This window comes from Lindgomyces ingoldianus, assembly GCF_010093535.1.
Source record: "Lindgomyces ingoldianus strain ATCC 200398 unplaced genomic scaffold BDR25scaffold_13, whole genome shotgun sequence".
Taxonomy (NCBI): domain Eukaryota; kingdom Fungi; phylum Ascomycota; class Dothideomycetes; order Pleosporales; family Lindgomycetaceae; genus Lindgomyces; species Lindgomyces ingoldianus.
In genome coordinates this window covers 573,110-591,255 of record NW_022985174.1, presented here as the reverse complement: position 1 = coordinate 591,255, position 18,146 = coordinate 573,110, and the positions used below count along the sequence as shown (strand labels likewise).

Here is an 18,146-nt window from a genome sequence, read left to right as displayed (position 1 = left end):
CGCATAGGGCTAGTGCGCGAGGGACTCGGATCGGCAGAACAAAAAGCCGAGCAACACGAGTAGAGCAGAAAAAGGATTGATAAATAAACACAATCAATACAAATCAATCAATCATCCATACATCACATCCAAACCCATCATTCATCTCAGGAAGCCCAGAAACAGTGCTTCAATCTGACATAAGTATACTTTAGCACTAAAAACATTACTACCTTCTAGCTAAAAAAAAAGCTAGATAATAAATATATAAGCCTTTAAAAAGTTTTTACTATACATAGAACTTAATCTTACTACTTAGACTTACTAGCTAGCTTCTAGATCTACCTAGTATTCTATATTAGCCTTTTTAAGCTAGCACTTTTAAGTTACTTATTACCTTACAAACAACTCTTAGCTAAGGCAGTAATACCCTAAGTAGAAACAGATATATAGAACATAGACTACATTATAGACTAAAAGCTGCATAAGGGAATATAGCTATACAAAGTACACTAAAAAGAGTTTAGAAAAAAAAATAACTAACTACTCTTAGCAAAAAACATATCTAAAAAAGCTATAAATAAATTTTAAAGATAAGTAGAACTACTAGTATAAAAGAGAATAAAAAAAAAAAGGGAAAGCTAAATTAGGCTAAAAGAGACTAGACTAAAAGAAATAAACTTAGACTAAATAACTCTATAAAAGCTTAAAACATTTAAAAAAAAACTTTTAAGCACTATAAACTTTAGAAACTTAGCCTGTTTTTTACTATCCCTATTTTTAAATACTACTAGATTAGTCTAGATTACCCCTAGACTAGCCTAGATACCCCTAAAAAAAGAGATAAATGCACTATAAAGCCTAAACTTTACTAAAAAAACCTAAAAAAAAAGTAAACTACTAAAGAAAATATAAAAAAAGTATAAAGCGCTATAACTATTTCTAAAAAAGCTACTACTATGCAAAAATAAACTAAACTATCCTAAAAAAAAAAAAATAGCAGGTAAAAACTTAGAAAAGGTAAAACTTATCCTAAAAAGCCTAAACAGGCCTAGAGACCCCTAGATCTGCTAGACTAATATAAAGAAAAAAAAATGCTAAAAAGACTAAAAATAAAGGCAGATAACTTGCCTTATTCTTAAAAAATGTTTTGCTTAGAGTTAAAAGTGTTAAAATTATAAGTAAAGTTAGTTTTCTATATGCTTTACTTACTTTTATAAAATTTCTTAGTAAGGAAGAGAACCTAAGCCTAAAAAACACTAAAATTAGTAGTAAAAAGCTAAGTACTCTAGACAGAGTTAGACTGCTTTAAAAAAGCCTAGATAGGTATAAGTTAGAGAACATATAGTATAGACACGCTTAGAGACTAAAGAAAGAGGTCTTAAGCTATTATTATTACCTATTCTTTTTTTACACTTTACTAATGCTTTTTTTTTTGCCTTACTAAGACTAATAATACCTAAGTCTCTAAACACCTTCTTGCTAACATAAAAAGGGGTTAGAGCGTTACTAGCTATCTTGCTATAAACAAGCCTAGTAAGAATTAGTCTAAAAACCCCTAGAAAGCCCTAAAGACTTTTAAAAAAACCTAAAAAAGTTTAAAAAGTAGCTAAAAATTATAAACTTATTAAAATAAATAACAACTTTATTAACCTTTTTATAAAGACCCTTAATAATGTCTAGTAAGTACTTTTAAGTGTTACTAAAGTTAATTTAAGTCTTAAGCTAAAAAAAACTACTAAGGATAGTGCTTATAATAGTTATAATTACTAAGTAATAGTCCTCTAGGCACTACAACCTAAGAATTAGCAAAAAGAACTAAAAGGCACCTTAGAGACCCCTAGACAGCTATAAACAGCCCTAGGATAACCTACTTAATAGCAGTCTCTACTACCCTTATAGTAGCTATTGCACTTTAAGAAGTTATTAGTGCGCTTAAGCTTTAACAAGCCTTAATAAATGTAGGTATTATAAGTCTAGACATTGTAATCCTCCTTAACAAGGAAACAGCATAGTAGAATTACACCTAGCTTATGCGCTATAATCCTGCCTATAATCTTATTAAGGTAAGTTAAGTAAGGATTAATAGTAGCTAGGGCTTTATTTATAGCTAAGGTAATCCTATCTAACTGCTTGCTAGCTAAGAAAGACATTATTAGTAGTAAAATATGCAAAATAGGGCTTAGAGGGCCTAGGGGGGCCTAGATTAAAATAGACAGAACTAGAGGCCTTAAAAATAGGACAGGGGATAGCTAGCTAGAGTAGCTAGCTAAGAAAGAATCTAAAGGCAGTTAGAATAGAAACTCTCTAGAACAGACAGAGCTTTATATAGGGTCCTCTAGCCTAGGGGGGCCCTAGAACACCCTAGAAACCCCTAGGAAGGCCTAGGGGCTTCTGCAGAAAATCTCTTTAAAATATGTACTAAAAGCGCAGAGTAGAGTGTAGGTGTAATAAAGGATTTAGCTTAGTAAAAAGTATTTAACCCCTTAGATTAAATTTAAAGTAACATAAAATTACATAACTTCTAAACCTTAAAAAAGAGCTTAGATTTAGGCATAAAGTTGCGCCTTAAAAAAAAATAGGGCTTTATAATAACTAGCTATTTAGGTGTTTCCTAGGCTGTTGTAGACTAGCTTAGACTGCACTAGGCAGTCCTAGATAACTCCTAAACTGTGCTGTTAACCCTGCACTTCCTAGATAATGCCTACCTTGCCTAAAAAGCTGGGCATCCTAGACAGGTAATACTTTAAACTAGACCTACGGCATACTAGATCTGTCGCTACCAGCGCTGCCGTGCCTGGCTCTCTAGAGAAGTATATAGCCAGTTGTAGAGGCCCTCTTTAGATAGCAGAGGATTGCCTTAGGAATTAGGCAGGTACTAATTGTACTCCTATGTCACAGTCACGCCCTTGTTGGTCAATACACCTCTTAATTGCGAAGTGTATACCCTGTTTTTTACATACTCCTCTATAAGCGTTAAATCTGCGCTATAAGCCTATACTTTTAACAGCGTACAATTGCCTCGCAATGTAGTCTTGTTCTTCACGCAGTAACCTAATCGCGCTAAGGGCAACGCCTGTTTTAAGTCTAACATCTATATATTATTCTAGTTAATTGTAAACTTAACCCTAGCGTTACAATTGCAGTCCTCTAGGAACTGCTGCAACTGATCTTCAGCCACAGACGGTGTACTATTGCGGGATAAGGCAGGAGACGCGGTGTAGAGGGCTCTTAACTTCTGCAGTCTGCAAGACTGCGCAAAATGGGCGACAGAGGTATCTAATTAACTAGATAAGGCCTGTAAGGCAGCAAGGCGCGTGGATGGATAGCCCTGCAATAGAAAATAGTTAGTAATAGGCATTTTTAAGACAACAGACTGCAGATAGATAGATTAAAAGACTTAGAAAGAGATTTACGCGTCCTTACAAAACTTTTAGCTAATTAGAGCTCTAGAAATCCTCCTAAACGCTCCTGCAGGGCCGCTCTTTGCTAGAGCCGTCCTACTCCTCTAAAATCGCCATACAAACTTCCTAAAAGGGTAATACAGTCCGTACTACGTACCGTACCTAGGGCATCATTAAACGTACGGTACGGCTCACAAACTCGGTACGTTCGTACTGCTCACGTGACCGTTACGGTTCACTTTGTACGGACCGTAGTACGGCCCGTTGGAAGCCCTGGTTGCTTTTTCCATTCAATCAACGCCCACTTTCCATTTGCGGCTCCAGAACGTAGCAAACTTCCTGCCTCTATTCTCTACCTAGTAGTTTCTCCAAACCGGGGTTCATTGCAAGATAACTGCAGTTTGAAACAGCACTTGTGAATCGTGCTTATTGAGGTAATCTTGCCACGTAAAGACAACACTCCTGGTGTTAACGTTTGCAGCTTTCATTCACCCTACCTATCATCCCCTCCAAAGCAGCGAAGACGGCCTGACCAGGCTGTTCTGGATATTTACCGTAGCCACAGCGATAATCAGGTACCGCCCCTCAATAACTATGAGAGTTCCACTACTCCTTCATCTACTACTATATTAGATATTTGGCTCTTAGGAGTAGGAAGTGACAACACGTGTTTTAGTACCACTCAGGAGCACACTTGGTGGACAGAATGCATTGACCACGACCTCGGAGAAACTAACAGTGGATGCAATAGGAGTTTAGACGTGATTAGAGCTGCCAAATCTGATCACTTCCTTATTCTGAACTAGATTTTTCAAAATGGGCTCCCCAGAATGAACGACAATCTATCCCTGAGATCCTCGATGATCTTGGACGTGAATCTCTTTCATCAATGGCTCTAGGAATCAGCCAACCTTACACCGTTGGCTTTGGCACACAATATGGTTCTCTTTATTCATCAAATAAGATATCAATCGAAACAAAGGGGCCCTCTAAGCTCTATTTCGCAAGAGCACGCATTCGGCACCCCCTCTACGTCTGGTTTAGTCCCCTGCCCCACTGAACTTAACAATCCATCGAGCTCGAGCGTGGGCGATCACATCTACACTGGCATTGCTGGTGTGCAAGGGGATGGTAAAGTGGGAATTCGGCGAATAAAAACCAAAATGAAGGTATCATAACCCTCGACGTGTATCTGTACATGAATGCTAACCTCCACATAGGTAGCATAAGCTTCGGGTCGAGAGCCAAGCCAGGCAGGCGAATAGATGTAACACCTGCGGCCTGGGCTTCACATATACGAAAGATTTAGACCGAAATCAGTCAAGCTCCCACCCCTGCGCATCGTCTACAAAAAATCCAATTCAAATATCCATGTGGAAACAAATACTTGCGGAACGACTCCCTTTCACGACACATTCGGACCAAGAAGGCTATTGTGGAGATATACCCCATCGCTCACTAGGATCTCCCAAGAGAGTGTGGAGGTCGATTTGGGTTGTGGCTGGTTTTGGGTAACTCCGCGCTTAGACCCTTAACGTGGCTGTTGAGCTGAGTGAACCCTGGTGGGACTAGGTATTTACACTTTGGTCATGTAGTTACTAGACATCTCCCTTTGGGCGGTTGTTCTCCGCACCCTTGAAGTTCTCTGTATATCCGCCTGTCTCTTTTATGTTCTAAACAATTTCTTGGTCCCTGAAGCGGATCGAGCTTGTTCTATCAAATAGTCCACTTTTCCTTTCTTTGATCTTGAAACATGGCTCGCATCCCTGCCCAGGTAGGGTAGGTACTATACTATAACCTTCAGAGCGTTAAGAGAATTCATCTATACCAACAAGATTTATACACCCGGGGTGACCGGCGTTGTACATGAACTCCAAGTGGTCAGTATCTCAGTCTAAGCCTCTACAAATTCACGGCCAGAGATCTACATGGCTGGCGGTGTCTCAGAAACCGCAGACGGGCCTCCAATAACATTGGTCATCGTCTGCCTGCGCCCGGGGAATGTTTGTTTGCAGCTTTCTATAGCTTCCACGTAAGTCCGTTCAGATGGGCTGTGACCTCCAATGATGCTGAAGCTCGAGGAGCAGCCATTCGAGAAAGGTGTGGCCTTCAATCATATCCCATAGTCCTAGGAATATAATGAAGGGTTTCATTATTTGTGGAATATTACTTCCCACCAGTATAGGACGCATCCCAAATCACACACTGGCTATGCGAGCATCGAATGTATTCAGATTATCCAACACCTTCCAACATGATAAGGAAAAAGTAAAAAGACCTTGGCCAATTATTCCTCGAAGATTCTACTAACAAAAGGCCACTAAAAGACTAGCCACATCTCAGGCGCAAATGAAGCCCTACTCCAAAAGGCTGGAGCGATTTGAACAGTTGGTTCAAGATCTAGTATTTCTAGTCCAAGCAAAACGCACGGCAACAGGAGACGAACTTTATGGAGATCACTAAAAGGAAGAAACCGCCAAGGGGGCTCAGAAATTGGAGCAGGGCAATGATCTCCGAGGTCTACTTCCGATGGACTACTGGCTGTTGCAGGAGCCAACAGAAGAGCCATAGGTACTGCTGAGTGGTTCGATAAAGCAGCACAGCCTTACAGAGAATACCGCAGTAACAGCCGTGTGCAGGATGTCACATCGCCACCTCGGTGCTGATTTTAGTGTACATTGCGTGTTCAGATCGGACGCATGCAATATTTTCGAGCCATGTGGGGTTCCTTGGTGATATCTTTTTCTCACGACGTATTGCGCTATTAATGAAACTTTTGAAGTGAAACCCCAAAGGATAAGCAATGTGACTTATCCGGTAGGTCTGAGGCGTTGATCAGACCTATATCAGCGCTCCTAGTAAGGGCGGCAATCGTGCAAGTGGATAGCGAAGATTCTTCCTCCACCACAACCACCCCTTTCCACATTATCATGTCACACCTTCATACAGTTAAAAAAAAATCAACTCAAATTCATTTCTATTTAATAGGTAATCTATACTTTGCAGAGCAGTACTGGAACTTCCACTCACCCTGAGGCTTCGGAGGGATTGATGACCCCTCTCCCTTGTCATCGCTTTGCCCTTCTTCGTCAGGAGGAGCGTTCTCCCCACCAATAATATTCTTTCCCGCCTCTTTTGCCGCTACTATGTCACTGACCCACTTTGCCGCCCGTTCGATGGCCTGCTCTGGGGTATTTTGGGTCATAAGAAAGCCCTGAACTTCCGCTGGAGTGAGACTGCGATCCGGAATCTGTAGGGAGAATTGCTGGGCAAGATGAGCGATATTCTCATCTACCGCTTCATTGGGCTCCTTATCATTTTCCTTTTGGAACATGCGTAGGAAGATAGACTCCGCGACCACTTGGCTAACCGGACCAAAGTAAACCTGCATATCGATTCGGCCATTACGGATCAGGGCCTTGTCCAAAGTTTCAGGGTTGTTAGTGGTCATGATTAAGACCGTTCCATCAAGTGCATTGGGTCCATCGATGGCATTGAGCAATCCGGAAAGAGAAATGCCTCCCTTCTTGTGTGCTTCTTCTTCTTCTTCTTTCTTTTTGGTCATGTTCTCACGGCCAATCCTTGCTGAGTCGATGTCCTCCAAGAGGACAATGCTGTGAGTTTGTTTGACGGTGTCGAGCAGGTCTTTCAAATCGCTTTCACTCTCGACATCACTCAAACTCAGCATATACAGATCTTTGTTGAACAACCCGGCTAAGGCTAATGACATGCTGCTTTTTCCCGTCCCAGGCGGCCCGTGGAACAAATAACCTCGACGATATGGGATACCACGATTAGCGTACCACTGCGCGCGTTCAGGGCTAAGGTACCTCTCGACGTCTTCGACCAGGGCTTTCTTGATATCCTCGTCTAAGTCGATAGTAGAAATAGGTCGGGTTGGACGGCGGGAGACCTTCCAGCCCTTTTCATTCCCACCATATGTTTTTGGACATATTCCCTGAACCATAATGGTAGTATAAGATCTTTCGAACCGGCAAGAGAACTCCTTAATCTCCCTAAAGAATTGGGATAGAATTTGGCCGGAAAATAAGCAGGCAGTGACTGAAATAGTATCTGCAGTTATTTCCTCATGTCCTCCTCGTTCATCTACTCCCCTGAAGGCCTTCTTGTCCGATTTATGAAGTTTGAAGTAGAGAGGGTGGCCGCGGAACCAAAACAAACCAGAGTCTGTAGCCGTCTTGTACTCGTATTCATAGAAGCTATTTTCATCATTCAGTTTTTTGGATTCGGGATTCTCAAACTGTATGTGCCGTGCGACTTTACCTTTCCCATGGGAAGCTAACCACTCCTGAATAGGTATCGTCATAGGGTGGTCCCACCTCAGGATCACACTTGACGTTACCTTATCTATTACGAATGGCTTGACGCAAACCCATAACAGCTTCGTACTGACTACGAGACTACCAATGAGGATGAGTTTGGATGTGGCCCTTGAAATGTCGTACTTCCTCTTCTTCCAGATCAGGCCATGCACGATCTTGTATAGGGGTAACAAAGCAAGAGGCAAGTTGAACGGAGCAGGAGCCGCGATGGCGATATCCAAGATCGTACTTTCGGCATCATATTTTGAGGGAACAGTCGGGAAGGGGCTGAACTTCAGCGCTCCAATGCCAGGGAAAATGGTTGTAGCAGACATAGTTGCCGTGGAAAGGTTTCGGAATGATTAGTCAGAGTCCTTTAACTATGATCCGTTTGAAAATGGTGAACGAGGTTTTTGGAATTTTTTTTGGATTTTAATGCTGAGGGCTGCTGCGTTGGAGTTGTATAATGAGGATTCTTAATTCTGGGGAAGGAGCCTGCATTTAATTGCAGAATTTGCAATTTCCACTCGACCATACAATGGAAATGACTCTTTACAATAGCGTGATACTAACAAAGGCCTAAACTACCACCTTACACATCAAAGAGCATTGTCATACACACTGGCGTTAGTTTTGAACAATACAATTGGGTTGGCCCTTGAGAGAATGCTTGAGCACGTTGAAATTCATTCTGGTATGGAAGGGAACAAAGACGCCTGTTGTTGAATGGGCTCTTTCAGCTAGCTGCTTATGGTATGAGCACTTAAGTAGCAAGAGTAAGAGTAGTGTACGGTGTGCACAGCGTACGGAGTAGGTAGGGTGGGCAACATATTTCTGGTCATTGCTTGTCTTCTTTCTTGCGTACGGATGAAAAAGAGAATATCTACATGTTCGTGGGCGGAGGTTCGCGCACAAACATCACGTGACATAGTTACGTGATCCTTCTCGCGCGATAACTAGTATCCAGACTGTAACGCTGCTGCTACGTACGGACACCTGTCGTAGTTGCTTTCATATAATCGGCTGACAATTAGAAATTCTTACTGAACATGTTATCTAATTTTTTCCTTACGCTGAAACTCAGTAATGAGCTCTAAGGTTCAAGTTATCACTAGTTGGCTTATGCTGTATTCTGTTAATCTTTCTTGCACTTCTTTCTACTTCCAACTTTACTTTACAAATCCTTAGTCCTTCCATCTCCTTACTAAAACGTATATTCTCCTCTTTTGTACTACAATCACGGAATACCGACTCGTCGTAAGCCGCGTTCAGGTGAAAAGGATATCCCAGACATACTTGCAATCTTACCTTCCAACCCCAAATGGCCCAGGTCCATATGCATCGCTCCAACCAAACCCGGGATTCAGCCCTCTATATCCGACTGCAACCAACCTCCACATAGTCACATGTCCATACCGAATCTTCAGACGATATTCCGCGCCCATGTTCACAAAGTTTACTGTCTTCAAGTCCTCGTCACGCTTGAGTTTATGTTCCGGAGTAGGGTGGAACCAGCCTAGATGGTGCTCTGGAACTGGCGGCTCTGGGACGGAGAATATGAGGTACGTGGCGACTTTGTCAGCCTTCACTTTCCAATTCATATCGAATTCAAAGCCGTATTCCCACGGCATTGGCCAGAATATCTTTTGTTGTTCTGCGTGAAGGGTGAGAGTGAGCGTCGTGGAAGCATTCTCCATTTCCTTGAACATGCAATGGAGAGCCGTGACCTGAAGCTTTGCCGGAACGCTGGTCACTTTAATGGTGAGTTCGTTAATAGTTGGGCTTCGTGATTCGGATGACCACGAGTCACGGTTGAGCGGAAGTTCCATGCTGATACATCGCGGTGCGGTGCCCGAAATCTGCGATGGGGGTAGTTTCGACGTCAAATCAGTGATATCCTTCATGAATTTGAACTTGTTGGAGAGGAAGAGTGACATTTTCCAGCCTCGGACTTTGATCTGGATCTCAGTTCCATCGTCATCATACGCGTAGCGAAATTGCGGATCATCGGTCGTGGGTATCTCCAAATCATCCATCCCTCCGTCGATTTCGGAAGAGTTTGTGCTTTCTGAAGAGCCCAAAGCCTCGGTTTCAGGCCGTGGAGAGGTCTGAGGATCGTTGTCGAGCGTATTGTTGTATTCCCAGCCCGCCTCCGTGCTAGAGAGGTTCTTCCACGCGTGAATGACAGTCTTGCAGGCTTTATTGTTTTGCGGTCACGCGAATGGAGGAAGATTTGCCGTCTTATCGGGGGTGGTTCTGGGTCAAAATCTCAACATACGCTGCTTTAATCTGGGTTATCGTGGCATAGCGAGTTAAGCTGAGTACTTTGTAAACCTGGGTGTTTGAGTGTCTGGAAACTTACAAGAAGCGGTTGTGGCTTGAAAATATACCGCGGAGGGGGGGTGAGAGAGTCGTTGGTGAAGAAGTAAAGAGCTGGGTTGGTCTGAAATAAATATAGTGAGAGTGATAAATGGACAATCACCACCATAAGTGGTCTCACAAGGGGATATAGAGAATGCGCTGTGAGTAAAGTATATGGTTGTTGCCGCGTTGTTGTGCAAATAAACTTCACGTCGATACATACAGAAAGTGCAATCTTGCTACAGCTCCCTCGCTCCAACAGATTCATCACAAAACTTTGTCATCAAAAGTGCACCTACTCCCTTCGCCTCTGCATTCATTCCATTGCCCAGGCGCACATCAGCCTTCGATTTGTCTTTGATGCAATCCAACCTTTCCACAACAGTAGTATTTACGTGGCGAGAACCTAGTATTTCGAAAACTAGTTAATGTAATTAAAACTACCATCACTAAATTCCCCTTGAGCAATAAAATCGTTTTGGCTGTCGCGAACAGCTCGACGCCCGGCCATAGGCGTCCGTGTGGGACACGATTGGACAAAGAGCTGCCTGCTAGAAGCAGCTAGATCTTGAACAAAGAAGTGGAATTCATATGGCAGAAACAAAACCCTAACTGAAGGAGGTAGTGGATCGTCTGATAAACTGCCTCGCAGAATAGCGAATTCAGCCTATCGTATGCGGCTACGACAGGCGCTGCATATCCGAAGGATCTCCTAGAAATTATGCCAGCAAGCATATCCACACAAGGCCATTCAGCGGCTAAGTAGATCAAAAAGTACTGTAAGTTCCTCATTCTGCTTTGGTAACATCATACTGCAGGTTCTGCCACCCAAGGACTTATTGAAATCTGTGCCAACGGCGATCATAGACTCTGTCATGTTAACCCACAATATGATGTGGCTACTGCATTCATTTTGTACAACACCAGAAGCGTAAGGGAGACAGACGATACTAATTGCTACTGCAGCGTCGCCCTTCTGTGTCTCCGGGACGATATGTGTCGAGGAATACAGTTTTTCTGGTAAGCTATAACCCGAGAGTTGTGGTACTCGCTGACTGAATATCATAAAAATTGTGACATGGAAAATATTCACGACCACAAGTCCTCGATTGCAATCGCATCTTAACCCATGGCCTGAGATACCAGCCTTTCTTGAGGATGCGCATTGGCGACGCATTCCAATTCATCTTGATATCATTCATTTTTGGTGGTGCGTTCATATCTTTGACCCTCTACCTTTCAAGTACTCAAAGCTCATATGAAGCCCATAGATGTTCGATCTCGTACTGGAAGAACAATTCCGTCATGTACCTAGCTATCTAAAAATAAAAACTAAAAGTTACATGCTTGAGGATTCAATTTCGCGCAGTAAAATCAGGCGCAGCCGTATATTTAAAACGTGCTTCAGGCCAGGGCGAACAATTCTCATGAGTAATGCTTTTCCATATGAAACACGAGGACTCTAGTTGCCCCTATTATCATGGAATGAATCTAACCCAAGCACCTGGAAAGGCCACCCCAAAACACCTCTCTTCAAAGCTTGTTAACACACATCTCTTCAAAGCTTGTTAACACACATTCAGAGATAACACACATTCAGAGAGCAATGGCTATATGTTACGTACTGCCCGACCTTTGCCGCCATCTAAATCTCCCCAGGGGCAGGAGCACAAGGCCTTGCACGAGAGCCCACAAGAGTAACTAGAGCAACAAGAACCATCGCCAAAGAGGCAGAAAGGAGGCCCAGCAAAGAATCAACGGTCGAATAAGCTTGGGCTTGGGCTTGTGCTACAGAAGTGGCCCTTCAAGATTAACGTATCCGACAAAAATATCGCGCTGTCGAAAAAGGTTTTAGACCACGGTCAAATGGATGCTTGGTGCCACTGTGAGTCTTAGTATCCAACTTGAAAGCATCCTAGAATGAGAGAAGGCACCGAAGGAAAAGGAAAGAAAGAAGAAGAAAAACGGGGACAGATCCAGACGTTCGACAGCCTCCTCTAACACATGATCCTGAAGACGCAAGCCCTCTGGTCGACATCATAGACATCCTTGTAGCACTGGGGAAAGCACACCCGATGCTATGCGGTACGACTCAGAAATTTGACTTTAACCCCGAAACGACACACGCTCTTCCAAACACTGCGAAGTTCAGAGGTAATCATTTGATATTCAACTAGTCCAGCCCCCGAACACTGGTCTGAGTGAGGATTCCGGTTTAATAAGAGTCCACCCTGAAACGCTCCGGGGCATGGACTGGATATTACTCCTAGGCTAAAGCCGGCAGCGTTTGTGTGTCCGGGAGACAAATATTGCTAGATGGTCGATTGCGGAAGTCGTACGGATTAGAGTTTGCAAATATGGGAGACTAGCTATTAGAATGGAATAGTGGAGGTTGGCTGTTCTCGCTTGTAGAACGGGAGAGAAACGAAAGCGGATGGAATTTGGAGTGTCTCCATTTCTCTGGTGGAGTGAAAGAGGGCTATGGTGAGGATGGAGCCGATGATGGAGGCCGCAGAGACGAAGCCACTGAAAGTGAGAAGGGTGTTAGAGCCTATTGCCGAAAGTTAGCTCGTCGTGCCCGATCCTGGATGGAAGAAGTGCAGGCTGTAGTACGAAAGCCGATCTGCTGGAGGAATAATGTTGATGACAGGGTGGTGGCGAATAAGTGAGTGGAAGACGGAAAAGATATGCCATCACAGGACATCTTGAAAGTCGCTTCTCTCTGCTAGCATAAATAATAGAGTCAATGAAGCTGCAGATTTTAAATAAAAATGCATAGTCTGCGTGATCAGGGTTAATATAGTATGCTCACACCCAACGTGGAAAAGTAGAAGGGCGGATCTGATCGATCAAACTTCTTGCTAGAATTTACGGAGAGCGCGAGCAGGGTGTCTATTCTCGTCCTACATTGCCTTTGCCATATTCCACGTTAGCTGAAAAGCTGCAGTAGACATGTGAGAACTCAAAGCAAATATGGAATGAAGCCTTCTGGTGGAGAGATGCCTGCGGGACTTGTTTCCATTCAAAGTGTTTGAGCTGGGTGGTTCGCCTGGGGTCGGGTAAATGAGGACACAGGTAAATGAGATTGGATAGCTGTCACTGCAAAGCCGAGAGTGGTGGTTGGTTGTCTGAGATCGTGATTCGAATTCTTCAAGCCCGTCCTCGAGATTTTGAGGAATCCGGATGACCACGGAGAGTCCGGGCGTGAGGTGAGTAGGGATCAATACCTAAAGACCGTGCCTGGTCGATAGGCTGCAAACTGTTCGCCAAGCCCTCAGACCAATCATCAGGACCTGAGATGTCTCCATCTCCCAATCGGAATAGGATGTTCTATTCTGACTCTGCGTTCGAAATCAGATGCGGGACATTTGAGCAGATTCCCAATGGAGAGAGATCAGAGGCTAGGGCCTGCGTTGGCATCGGCTGGGAAGAGAGTTGTGGACGATAGCGCAAACACGAATTCGATGCAAGCTCAGGCGAGCGATTTGCCGTGGCCTTGGGCCGGATTAAGCTTTGGAGGTGGAACTACTATGTAGGGCATTTGCTTTTTGGTATCTGGAGGACTCAAATCGTCGTCATGAGAGAGGGGCGAGTGGTGTCGAAGCTGCGATGGAGGGGGGACTATACCTAGTTTTGATACGAGTTGCCTGAGGGAAACAAACAATGTACACTATTTGTTGGTGAGACTTGCTGCTCAGCGTCCGCCACGGCGTGTCAAGGCAAAGCCACCGTACGACAGCCGTTACTACCCAATGGGGAAGGTAGAAGAGGATTCTGCAGCCAAATATCAGGCGTTCGGGATTACACTAACTAATAGCAGGACCAGACTGCACCAGTCACGCAAATCAACCTCGAGGCATCTGGCTGTGCCTCTTGACTGCCGGTAGTCTGCCTTGAAGAAGACCGGATGAGAAGGGAGAGGGCCCCGTCCGTGAGCCTGAGGGGAAATGTTTTGGAAAGATCAAGATCCCTGATGGCTGCATCAGACTTGCCAGCGTTCCCGGCGCGTGGAACTTCTAGAAGGTGTGATGTTCAACGGGGATTTGTCACATGTGGGGATATGTGCAGACTTTGATGCAGACTCTGACGCAGATTTTGAAGACAGAGTTGAGGCAAACGTCTGATGGAGATAGCCTTGGCGTCTTCCGCCCACGCTTGTGAGGGTGGCCTGGTAGTTCGTGATAAGGACGCCATAACCCGCCCAATTTTGGAGGGAGTTGAGAGATTTGAGAGGCTGGCCAGCGAATGATGAGTAGCGAGTGAGTCTCCAGTACGGCGGAGGTCATGGTTGGACCTGGTGGCGCCTTCCTCACACGGGGAGGGGCTCGTGCACGGGGGAAGGAGCCATTGCCAGTGAAGCAAGAACGTGGAGTTTCCATGCCCGTGATTGGACCGCTTTCACCACCACCCTCCCCAAAGCCCCAGTTATCCTTCCCACAGCCTGCACCCCCTCGATCAGGCTGCATTTTGCTGCAACTACCCTTTGCGCTTTCGTATACGGCCACTCCGAGTGCGACTCTCACCTTCACGTTCCCGAAACCCAGGCTCCTGATTCGCCCTTTTAACTCGATTCTCAGCCCGCCAAGCGCCCGCTCGGACTCGGACGAGGCTTCATTAATTCTTATATAGATTTGCTGCATACCGACAGCACTCTTTCGCTTCTCACCTCTCGTCAATCTCTTGAGTTTTCTCGGTCCAACATTGGCAAAAGCTTGCTCACAGCCACAACCTACCGCCATGGCTCCGAAGACAGCAGGCGGCAATGCTGCTTTCCACAACTTCCATAACGATTTCGCACACATCGAGGACCCTAATGAGCGTCGTCGTCTTGCGCTTGCTGAAATCGACAAGGCTCCGTTTGGCTGGTACCATGTGCGCGCCTGTCTCGTAGCCGGCACTGGCTTCTTCACCGACAGTTATGACATCTTCTGCGTCTCTCTTTTGACTATCATGTTGGGTATCGTCTACAAGCACGACAATCAGGGAGCCCTCACCACTCCCCAGGACACCGCCATCAAGGTCGCCACTTCCGCCGGAACCGTTCTTGGCCAGGTCGGGTTCGGCGCTCTTGCAGATGTCGTCGGCCGCAAGAGGATGTATGGACTTGAGCTGATTCTCATTATCGTTGCCACTCTCGCTCAGTCTCTCGTCGGGCCTGGACCTGGGACTTCGGTTGTCGGCCTCATTATCTTCTGGCGCGTGCTCATGGGAATTGGTATGCATTTTTCGCTGCACTCCCCCTGTCCTCGGCTCCTTGGACTAACGAATCACAGGCATTGGTGGTGACTACCCTCTTTCGTCTATTATCACTTCCGAATTCGCCACTACCAAATGGCGTGGAGCCATGATGGGCGCCGTTTTCGCCATGCAAGGCTTCGGTCAGCTTGGCGGCGCCTTAGTTATGCTTTGCCTCGTCGCCGGCTTCAAGGGTTCTCTCAGCACTTCGAAGGACTATGCGAGCTGTACTGGCAACTGCGTTATTGCTGTCGACAAGATGTGGCGCGCACTCATTGGTAAGTCACACAATCACGTGACATTCCCGCTCGCTCCAGGGCTCCTTTCTGGGTTGCTTATTCTAACCTTTACTAGGCATGGGTATCGTTCCCGCCTGCATCGCTCTCTACTACCGTCTCACCATTCCCGAGACTCCCCGTTATACCTTCGATGTTGCTCGGGATGTCGAGAAGGCCAACGCGGATGTCTCAACTTACATTTCCGGCAAGAAGGGTGAGGGCCATCCCGACGAGATTAGTCAAGCCACCGCTCGCCGTGCCTCCGTCTCTCTTGATGTCCCCAAGGCTTCTTGGGGTGACTTCTTCTCCTTCTATGGAAAGTGGAGCAATGGCAAGATCCTCTTCGGAACTGCCATGTCCTGGTGTGTATCGTTCTACCCTGCTAGAAAGGGACCAGTACTAACAATAAAAGGCTACTCCTCGATGTTGCTTTCTACGGTCTTGGCTTGAATTCATCCACTGTGCTCACTGCCATCGGCTACGGAAAGGGTCCTACTGTTTACAAGCAACTCTTCAACATCGCTGCCGGCAATTGCATTCTCGTCTGTGCTGGTGCCATCCCCGGCTACTGGCTTGCAGTTGCTACTCTCGACACTGTTGGCCGTAAGCCGCTTCAATTCATTGGTTTTATCTTCTTGACCATCCTCTTCATTGTCTGGGGCTTTGCGTACCACAAGCTCTCTGGACATGCCATGCTTGGTCTCTACGTCCTCGTCCAGCTCTTCTTCAACTGGGGTCCAAACATGACCACCTTCATTGTCCCAGGGGAATGCTTCCCTACGCGCTACAGATCCACATCCCACGGTATCTCCGCTGGTTCTGGCAAAATCGGCTCCATCATTGCGCAGGCAGCCATCGCTCCTCTGCGAACACGCGGAGCAACCAAGGACAAGGCTAACCCCTGGCTCAATCACGTCATGCAGATCTACTCCGCCTTTATGTTCGCGGGCATCTTTACCACGCTACTCATTCCAGAAACCAAGCGCCGCACTCTCGAAGACCTCGCTATGGACTGGGATATGGGTGGTGAGAGCATCACGGGGAATCCGGTGCAATCCAAGGCTGCGGATGGCGGTAGCGATGAAGGCGTTGCTGAGGCGGAGCCGAAAGCTGCTTAGGTGTTGTACCTGTATTACCATATTTCCTTCGTTAATGGATTGGATGCATGGTCTCATACCCTAGAAGCGTTTGGAGGTCGATGAGGTTGAAGCCATCTCTCTTTCTCAGCTACATGGAGGTTACAATAGTGGCTATCTTCGTAGCATAATAAACTGCATATCCTCTTGAAGCATCATTGCTCAAAATCATTGATTGTAGTGTGGCGTGCTATGCTTCTCCCTAAGCACTCATAATCAGACTTCTCTGGAACGGCCAGTGATAAGTTTAAGCAATGCAAGCAAACGATTCGACAAGTTGCTTGATGAGATGCTCTTCCATGATCCTTGCGATTTTGGAAAACAATGGTATACGTAGGTGCCTATCTAAGTAGTTTCCGTAATGTACAGTCACGTGGGTAGTGTGCCTGAGCCCTGGCCGTTCACCAAATCTTTGAAATTTTAACAACCAATCGCCGTGCTTTACCATCATGCACACCCTTGCCAGACTCGAGGCTTTTCAACCCAACCAAAATAAACCATGCCGTGTCTTACTCTAGCTTCCTTGACGGTAAACTCTCTCCCTCGGCGTTAATTCTACTAGCTTGAAGCCCTCCCCACTTGAAGCCATCCAATCGCCCATTCCAAACCGCAACTATATCTCCACACCCACTCACTTACATACTCTACTCCACCTCTGAACTCTCCTCACATGCTGCACTTTCAGGAATAAAATCCGCAACCCGCGAAATGAGGCCTCGCCACTCTCCGACAAAACTCAGAGGCTTAGCAGTGCCGAACGTGCGGAGAGGGAGAATAACTGAGGATACAAATATTGCATATGAGATGTTTGCGGATGAGGGGATGAGGGTGTATGGCTGATGGTTGACGGTGTGGGCTGGAGAGAGAAAGGCGCCATGACAGGACGACAGCCTGTACAACTGCAATGTCTCTAAACGGCTGGACCCCTCTCCCTCTCGACACCTTCGCCTTTAAAACGACCCTTTAGCCGACTGTATAAAATACCCCAATCCCCACACCTCGTTTTCGACACTGGAACAACACCAATTTCGAGTTGAAAGGATAGCAGTTTAGTATCTCCGTATCCACAAATATCACGTTGTGGAACATATCTTGGGCGTGATACCGGCTGGGAAACTTGACTTTATGGCTGTTGTTGAGGTAGGGTTGGAGCAGAATAGTGCTTGAATTGGGGCTTGGAAGGGGGATGAGGAGTGGGACGAAAAGGAATGGAGAGTAAGAGGCAGAAATGTGAGTTGGGAGGTGAGGAAATAGGTAGTAGGAACTTACAATTACGGTCTTCCGCAATCTAAATCATCTGTAGGTTAAAACGGCGAAATTACGTTTTAAATAGTGGCTCCCCTACACAACAACGAAGACGGGGATGGAGAAGGAGACTGGTACTAACGCTGACACAGAGAGTACGAACTAATCCCCGTCAATCATCCTTGT

The 18,146-nt window shown here is 45.6% G+C and overlaps 4 protein-coding genes across 4 annotated transcripts; 2 read left to right on the top strand and 2 right to left on the bottom strand.

Moving 5' to 3' along the window:
* Positions 1 to 3,006: 3,006 nt before the first annotated feature.
* Positions 3,007 to 5,281, top strand: BDR25DRAFT_354203 (uncharacterized protein; the record flags this gene model as incomplete). Its single annotated transcript, XM_033695271.1, has 12 exons — positions 3,007 to 3,011; positions 3,126 to 3,165; positions 3,204 to 3,254; positions 3,473 to 3,798; positions 3,865 to 4,121; positions 4,190 to 4,255; positions 4,290 to 4,552; positions 4,608 to 4,880; positions 4,911 to 4,935; positions 4,986 to 5,023; positions 5,082 to 5,162; positions 5,219 to 5,281. The coding sequence occupies 12 exons, from the start codon at positions 3,007 to 3,009 to the stop codon at positions 5,279 to 5,281; spliced, it is 1,488 nt and encodes a 495-aa protein (XP_033548546.1).
* Positions 5,282 to 6,555: 1,274 nt separating this feature from the next.
* On the bottom strand, positions 6,556 to 7,287 carry BDR25DRAFT_196737 (P-loop containing nucleoside triphosphate hydrolase protein; the record flags this gene model as incomplete). The annotated part of the gene is made up of 1 exon (XM_033684347.1): positions 6,556 to 7,287. A coding segment is annotated over one exon (732 nt), but the record flags the coding sequence as incomplete, so codon positions are not given.
* Positions 7,288 to 9,009: 1,722 nt separating this feature from the next.
* On the bottom strand, positions 9,010 to 10,334 carry BDR25DRAFT_313618 (uncharacterized protein; the record flags this gene model as incomplete). Its single annotated transcript, XM_033691393.1, has 3 exons — positions 9,010 to 9,894; positions 10,068 to 10,148; positions 10,290 to 10,334. The coding sequence occupies 3 exons, from the start codon at positions 10,332 to 10,334 to the stop codon at positions 9,010 to 9,012; spliced, it is 1,011 nt and encodes a 336-aa protein (XP_033548544.1).
* Positions 10,335 to 14,566: 4,232 nt separating this feature from the next.
* BDR25DRAFT_260227 (inorganic phosphate transporter-like protein) lies at positions 14,567 to 16,865 on the top strand. Its single transcript, XM_033686634.1, has 4 exons — positions 14,567 to 15,281; positions 15,340 to 15,579; positions 15,656 to 15,941; positions 15,992 to 16,865. The coding sequence occupies exons 1-4, from the start codon at positions 14,804 to 14,806 to the stop codon at positions 16,695 to 16,697; spliced, it is 1,710 nt and encodes a 569-aa protein (XP_033548543.1). The 5' UTR covers positions 14,567 to 14,803; the 3' UTR covers positions 16,698 to 16,865.
* The last annotated feature ends 1,281 nt before the right edge of the window (positions 16,866 to 18,146 follow it).

Coding starts and splice junctions, on each gene's coding strand:
- BDR25DRAFT_260227 (XM_033686634.1), top strand. CDS start 14,804: ATGGCTCCGAAGACAGCAGGCGGCAATGCTGCTTTCCACAACTTCCAT. Junction 15,282..15,339: donor GCGCGTGCTCATGGGAATTG/GTATGCATTTTT, acceptor AACGAATCACAG/GCATTGGTGGTGACTACCCT. Junction 15,580..15,655: donor GATGTGGCGCGCACTCATTG/GTAAGTCACACA, acceptor AACCTTTACTAG/GCATGGGTATCGTTCCCGCC.